Genomic DNA, 7,876 nt, shown 5'->3' with positions numbered 1-7,876 from the left:
GAACTTCCCATCTAGAATGGCTTTGCTGCATTCCATAAACTTTGGTATGTTGTATTTCCATTTCATTCAACTAGGACATTACTTTCTGTCTCTTCTGATGACTTCTCTGACACCCTGGTGTTCAATAGCATATTGTTAAATCACCTCATATTATAAATCTTTCAGCTTTTTCTTCTACTTGAATTCTTACCATTGTGGTTGGAAAGGTACTTGTTAGGATCTCAATCTTCTTAAATATATTAAGGTCTGTTTTGTGGCCTAACATATGGTCTATCCTGGAGAAGCTTCCAAATAACTCTAGAACAATGTCTATGCTGCCTCCTTTAGATGAAATGCTTGTAAATATCTGTTAAGTCCATCTGTCCTAACACGTGGTTTAACTCCAATGTTTCATTGTTGGCATTCCATCTGGATGATCGATCTATTGTTGAAAGTGGGGTGATGAAGTTCTCTCCTCTTATTGTATTGCTGTCTAGCTCTCCCTTCATTTCTCTGTTAATATCATCTTCTATATTTAGGTGCTCCTCTATAGGGTACATAAATACGTACAAGTGCTATATCCTCCTGTTGGATGGACCTCTTTATTATTATTATATAATAACCTTCTTGTCTCTTCTCAGTCTCTGCCTAAAAGTCCACTTTTTTCTGATGTAACTATAGCTATCTCCTCTATCTTTGGTCTCCAGTTACACGCAGTTTCTTTTCTCATCCCTTCACCTCCCGTCTATCTGTGCCTCCAAATCTGTAATGAGTCTTTGTTAAGCAGCACAGAGTTGGGCTTTGTTTTTTCATATATTCAGACATTCAATGTGTTTCACTGGAGAAAGTCCTGGTACACTTAAAGTATTATTGAGAAGTGTGGACTTACTATTGTCACTTTTTTCATTGTTTTCTGGCTGTTTTGTAATCCTTTCATTCCTTTCTTCTCTTTTTGCTCTCTTCCTCGGTGATTTAATGATTTTCTCTACTGCTATGCTTAAATTCTTTTCTCTTTGTGTATTTCCTAGAGGTTTTGGCTCTTTGTTATAATGAGGCTTATATAAAACATCTATTATAGTTCTAACAGTCAATTAGAAGCTGAAAACAACTTCAGCTCTAACACACACTAAAACTACAGTGTTACCCTTCTGATTCCACATTTTATGTTTTTGATGCAAAAACCTACATATTTTTTCATCTTGTGCATCCACTAACAAATTTTTGTGGTTGCAGTTATGTTTCTATTTTTGTCTTTCACTCTTCATACTAGACTTATAAGGGACATACCACTACAATGACATTAGTGTATCTGAACATAACTAGTTTTACCTTTCCAGTGAGAGTTACATTTTCATAAGGTTCGTATTACTAATTAGCAAGTTTTCATTTCTAAGTGAAGAAGTCCATTTAGAATCTCTTGCAAAACCTATATACTGGTAATGAAATCTTTAGGGTTCCTTGTCTGGAAAACTCTCTTATCTCTCCTTCAAATATAGACATCTTATCCTGGTAAACTGTTCTCGGATTGCATAGTTCTCAGCATATTGAATATATTGTGCCGCTCTCTCTTAGGCCTGCAAAATTTCTGCTGGAAAATTTACTGATAGTCTTCCACAGGTACTCTTGTACATAACAGGTTGTTTTTCTCTTTCTGTTTTAAGATTCCTTGTTTTAATATTTTAATATTTTATTTATAATATATTGTGGTTTGGTTCTTTTTGGAATTTACATTATTTTGAGTACTCTGAGATTCCTAGATCTGGATGTCTGTTTTTTCCCCAGGTAGGGGATATTTTCAACCATTAGTTATTGAAATAAGCTTGCACCCATTTCACTTTCTCTTCCCATCTGAGACTTCTAGAATGCAAATAGTGATGTGTTTGTTTGATGGTGTCCCTTAAGTCCCTTAAGCTATCTTCACTTTTTCCATTCTTTATTCTTTTTGCTCTTCTCCAAGGATGAATTGCATTGACCTAGCTTCAATTTCATTGAGTATTTTTCTACTTCATCCAGTAAGCTATTGAATCTATTTTGAATTTTTCAGTTTATTTTACTATGCGTCTATGTGATTCTATTTCTTATATTTTGCAACTCTTTGCTGAAATTCTCATTTTGTTCATGCATTATTTTCCTAACCTTGGTGAACAGCTTTATCCCCATAAGTGAACTGGTTATCAGGACAGTCACTTATCCCTATTTCAGTAAAGTCTATTTCTAGAGTTTTATCTTCTTTTTTTTCATTGTTTGTTTGCTCTGTTTCTTCATTTTTCTTAATTCTCTGTGTTGGGTTCCATACATAAATAAAACAGCCACTTCCTGTAGTCCACAATTGCTATCTTGTGTAGATGTAAGTTATCATCCATCCAGGCCCTACCTCATAGTTATCTCTCAGTCCTTTGTGGTTTCCCAGGAACCTTTGTTCTTCCCAGTAGCTCCTTGAAGTTCATGGCATAACAAGAATGGTCAGTGACCTGAAATGGAGGATCTCTTTGAACAACTAGATGCAGGGTGACTGGTACCAGACAGTCAGGAAGCATTTTGAAGGAACAGAAATAGATTTATTTTGGAGAAATACTAGACTTGGGTGTTTCTTTCTATACCCTCTGCACTATTCTCTGGGGATGATAATCAGTTAAGAACTATTTCCTTGTGGGCTGCAATCCCTGGGACTCATGTGCAAGTGCCAATGACCAACAGGGCCAGGCTGACATGGGATGTACCTCTGAGCAGCAATCACAAAAGCTTGGGCACCAGGTGTGTGCACAGGCTCCTTCCCAGGAGAGACTGGTGACCTGGAGTGGAAAAGTGTGGGAATGTGAAGATGACACTTGCAGACCTCCCTGGTCTCCAGTGAGGATTGCATTATGTCTGTAAGTGTGTGTCAAATTAGAGGCCTCACACATGGGCTGCACCTTTTACAATATGCAAATAGATCTTTTCCATTGAGATGCTGGAAGTTGGATGTTTCTGAATGCTGTCCCTTTACTAAGACCTGGGAGAAAATCGGGGAGAAATGTCGCTATGTTCCAATCTGTGGGCCTTCTGGATTTAAGTCAAGTTGGATTTCAGAACTCGATGTTTTGGGGTTTCATCCCTCAGACTCTTGAAAGTTGGGACACTGGCTATTGGCTCCAACTTCTTCACTATTCAAAGAGAAGCTGGGAGAACTCAGAACTACACACCAATGGCTCTGATGGTATAGATGCAAAAACTCTTAACAAAATATTAATAAATGTATTTCAACAACAGATCAAAAATATCATACATTATGATCAAAAAGAATTTATCCTTGAGAGGCAAACATGGTTCAATATATAAAAATGAATAACTTCGATAACACTGCATTAATAGAATGAAAGATAGATATCATACGATCATCTGAAAAGATGTTGAAAAAGCATTAACAGAATACAACACTGTCATTATTAAATCCATCAACAAATTGGATATAAAAGGAACATACCTCAACATATTAAAGGCCATATATAACAAATGTGCTGAACAACACGAACACCCTGGGAAATGCAAAAAGAAAAACCAAAATGAAACTCATCTCACACCTTTAGAATGGCTGTCATCAAGACAAGAGGTACCATGTGTTGGTGAGGACATGTAGAAAATGAGCCCTTATATACTCCTTTTGGGAATGTGAATTATTTTAGCCATTGTTAAAAACAGTATGGAGGTTACTCAAAAGGCAACAATGGGAATGCCGTATGACCCAGCAATTCTGCTTCTGTCTATATATACAGTGGAAATAAAAACAGGATACTGAAAGATATCCACACCCACATGTTTATTGAACATTATTCACAAGAGCCAAGATACAGAAAAAACTAAAGTGCCTGTCAGTGGGTGATGGGTGAAGAAGACACAGCAGATACAAACAGTGGAATATTATAGGGTTATGAGAGTAAGGAAATCCTATAATTTCTGACAACACGGATGGAATTTGGGATCATTATGACAAGTGAGATAAGCCAGAGAATAATGTCTCTAATGTACAATATCATTAATATGTGGAATCTTAAAAGTCAAATTCATTGAAACAGAGAATAAAATGGTGGTTACAAGTAGCTTGAGAGCAAGAGAATTGAGGAGATGTTATTAAACTATGCACACTTGCATTGAAAGAGAAATCTAGAGGTCGAATGCACTGCAGAGTGATTATATTCAATACTCTATTATAAACCTCACAGAGGTCTATCTCATGAGAAAGACGTCAAGAACGCTTACAAACAGAATTGTCACACGTTTCTGTACATTTTTAAGAAGCAGTGCTTCAGAGAGCATACATGTGCCTGCATGGAGCCACAGATGTATTCTTTCCATGGCAGGGGGGGAGGCCTCACATACTCTCCCAGAGGTGCAATAATTCCCCTTCTCTCAATTCTGCCCATGTGGAAGCTCATGAAAGACTTGGTAAAGCCTTCAAATACCTCTTCACTTATACTTCTTAATTAAATAAAATAACATATCAGTCATCAAAACTGAGGCCCAAAATAACATTAAGACAAAATGAATTGACAAGAATAATATGTAATTGCAATGACATCTGTTTCGTATAAGCTTATTCAAGTCTAATATCAATCAGGCAAATCAATAGTCAGGGCTATTACATATGTTATTCGTTTAAACAGACCACAAAGACCAGAAGCTTTATATAACCCGGCCAGAGTTGAGAACCCTGCCTATCCTACTATCTTTCTTCTTCCTTGGTATTTAAGACCTTCAGGAACATATCAGAATTACAGTAACTCGAACCATTCTACCCCATCTATTATATCACTCTTTAACCATGAATCATTAAAACATAAAATAAAGAGCATGGACAATAGGAGGGGCTGTGTACCAGATTACTCTACTTATTCTTCATTTTGGCAATATTGAATATTCAGTAGGTCTATTGTAACAATGAACCCTCACACAAGGCTCCTCTTACCAAACATGAACAGATGCTGAAATATCAGAAAATATTTGATAATGCAAACCACTGGCTATGTTAAATCAAGGTGAATTTTTCAGATTTAATTCAGGAAAGAAAGAGAGGTTTGAATGCAAACTCTCAGAAATTACTATTGGCTGTGACATGGAATTCGAATATATCTCAATCAAAAACCCTGACTCGATACTAAATGTGAGAAACTGAATCACTACACTCAAAAGTAAGTGGCACTGCAGGTTTCACATCCTTGGGTTTATTCAGCTACATGATTGTGTTGGAATCCTATATGACTGGAATTTCCTCCTTCCATAGACTAGACCTGGTAGACATGAGGATGAGACCAAAAATTTATTAGATGGTTACTGCTGAAAGACACCTTACACAAACACTAGCTGTCTCAGGCTGCTGTTTCCAGGAGGCATAATCAGACCAATTTCATGGCTTTCTTTTTGTCCTAATGCCCAAACCCTACCTCTGTTTACTCCAAATCTGGTCAGACACAGAAATGAACATTAATCACCATCATGTAATTGCATTAGAATATTTAGCAGACAGGGTTTTTACACCTCTGGAGCCTGTGCCAGGTATCTCTCAGGGTTCACTCTCGTAATCAAGAAGAGGCCAAAAGTTTTTAAGTCTTGATGTTTCACAAATACATGTCAACAGATTAATATATGATGAGACCACTCCTCATGTAGACTGAAAGTAATGAAGCTCCAAGACTTAAAAATATACTGTGTGTGTGGATTTGTACCATGTATTGGTCCATTTTGGTGTATGACTTATATCAAATTAAACCTATTTTGTCCAAAGACACTGTGGAATTTGTAACAGTCTATTCATCTTCTCAGTATTGTGAGTTAAGATGATTCTGAAGAGACAATATGTTAAAAAATCATAGAAACAGTGAAGTCAGTAATACCCTCCCTTCTTCTGCAACCTCTTCAAGACATCTTTGATTTCCTTGTTCCTCAGACTGTAAATCAAGGGATTCAACATGGGAATCATCACTGTATAGAAGAGAAGACTGATGCAAATCTGTCAAAGTTGGAAGACCCGCCAGAGCTGGAACTCAAATAGACAAAGCTACTTGAGATATAGAAGAAGGAAACTGCTATCAGGTGAGAAGCACAGGTGTTGAAAGCCTTGGACCTGCCTTTAGTTGTAGTGATCTTCATGATGGAGATGACAATATAGCCATAGGATATCAGGATAACAAGGACATTTATTATTGCAAAGATCATTGTTACTATAACAAGTAGGAGTTTGGCAGAGAAAGTGTCAGTGCAGGACAGGACTAACAGCTGGAGCATGTCACAGAAGAAGTGGTGGATGACATTAGGTCCACAGAAGTGGAGTTGAAGAATGGCACACTGTTGGGATACAGAACCAGAGATTCCAGCCATGTAGGATCCCAGCACCATCCCAACACACAGGGTGGGTGACATGATTGATGAATAGAGAAGTGGATTACAAATGGCAGCATAGCGGTCATAAGCCATGGCTGTCATGACACAAGACTCACTCAGTCCCATGGTTGCATAGAAGAAGTACTGAACAGCACAACCCACTACGGTGATAGTATGTTGTTCTTGGAAGAAGTCGGAGAGCATCTTGGGGGCTGTGGAGGTCACATAGCAGATGTCTAGGAAGGACAGGTTACTGAGGAAGAAGTACATGGGGATGTGGAAGTGGGAATCCATCCTTATTAAGATGATGAGGCTCAAGTTCCAAGTCAGAGTTGTAACGTAGATCACCAGGAACCCAACAAAGAGCACTGCTTTCATTCTGGGAAAATCTGAAAATCCCAAGAGAATGAAGTAGGTGATCTCTGTAATATTTCCTGTCCTAATCATAGCCTTGCTGCTCCTAAGATCAGAAAAGAGACAACAGAATTCATTGCTCACTCAAGTCAAATGTGCTAGCATTACAATTCTCCTATGTGCCACCTTTTTCCTCCACTGAGCACCAGAAAAAAGGGAAGTGCTCACTGTTCTGGTGGAAAAACAGCAGCTTTTCATCTCACATTATCAGGGAGTACCTGTTCAGTGCATCAAGTTCTCAACTAAAGAATGAGTTCCCATGAGAATTGAAAGAGGTATTTAAAAATTTGATGAAGGATATTTTAAGACAAAATAAATTCTGTGATTATTATACATAGAGATCATTGATGAAAATACAGTTTTTAAAGAAAACTCTATTTATGTATTACATAACCAGCTTTATGTTAAGAAAACTATATGTGGCCTCAATTGACATTAAATTTGAAATAGCCCTTCTGTTCTCCATGGTTATCCTGATAAAGTTTTTAAATTTCTTCCGTTATCTATAAGAAATATATTTACTCTACCTCTGGGGCAGAAATATGTTGCCAGAGTGGGGCAAATAACCTTTGAAGCCAAAACCACTCAAAGGGAGAAATAAAGTGTGAGCAACCTGTTTCTTGCTTATTACCTGTGCTCAACCGTGTCTCTCATGACCCAGGTGCCAGGACCCACCAAACATCTCCAGTCCACCTACGTGCTCACTCTTCACCCCCATGGTAATCACCCAGTGACCTGGTTATGGACCGCTTCTCTTCACCCCTTAGAAACACCTATTGATATGGAAATGCACTAAGGCCAGGCAAGATATTCTGGAAATATTGCAATTTTACACACACCCTCCAATCCGGAAATCTCACCTCATAAGCAACTTGTTCCCCATCTTCTCTAATGACTGGTGTGCAAGAAAACTAGAGCACTGTAACCAGACTAATAACATACAATAACAACAGCAATAAAATCAAGATAATCCTCAAGCCAGAGGATTCAGCTAGGTTCAAAGTCTCATATAGATTAAGTCCCTGGTTTGCCCATTCCAGAAGAGCCAGCAGGTGAACAGGTAGGGATTTCAGAATAATCATCACACGGCAGCTGCAGCCAGGGAGTAGGTCAAGGACACAGGGACTAT

At 38.0% G+C, this 7,876-nt stretch overlaps 1 protein-coding gene across 1 annotated transcript; it reads right to left on the bottom strand.

Moving 5' to 3' along the window:
* Positions 1-5,931: 5,931 nt before the first annotated feature.
* Positions 5,932-6,780, bottom strand: LOC118909725 (olfactory receptor 5AN1-like). Its single transcript, XM_057506560.1, has one exon. The coding sequence runs from the start codon at positions 6,778-6,780 to the stop codon at positions 5,932-5,934; it is 849 nt and encodes a 282-aa protein (XP_057362543.1).
* Between the last annotated feature and the right edge of the window lie 1,096 nt (positions 6,781-7,876).

Source organism: Manis pentadactyla, chromosome 9 (assembly GCF_030020395.1).
Source record: "Manis pentadactyla isolate mManPen7 chromosome 9, mManPen7.hap1, whole genome shotgun sequence".
Classification (NCBI taxonomy): Eukaryota; Metazoa; Chordata; class Mammalia; order Pholidota; family Manidae; genus Manis; species Manis pentadactyla.
This window is presented reverse-complemented; position numbering and strand designations above follow the sequence as displayed.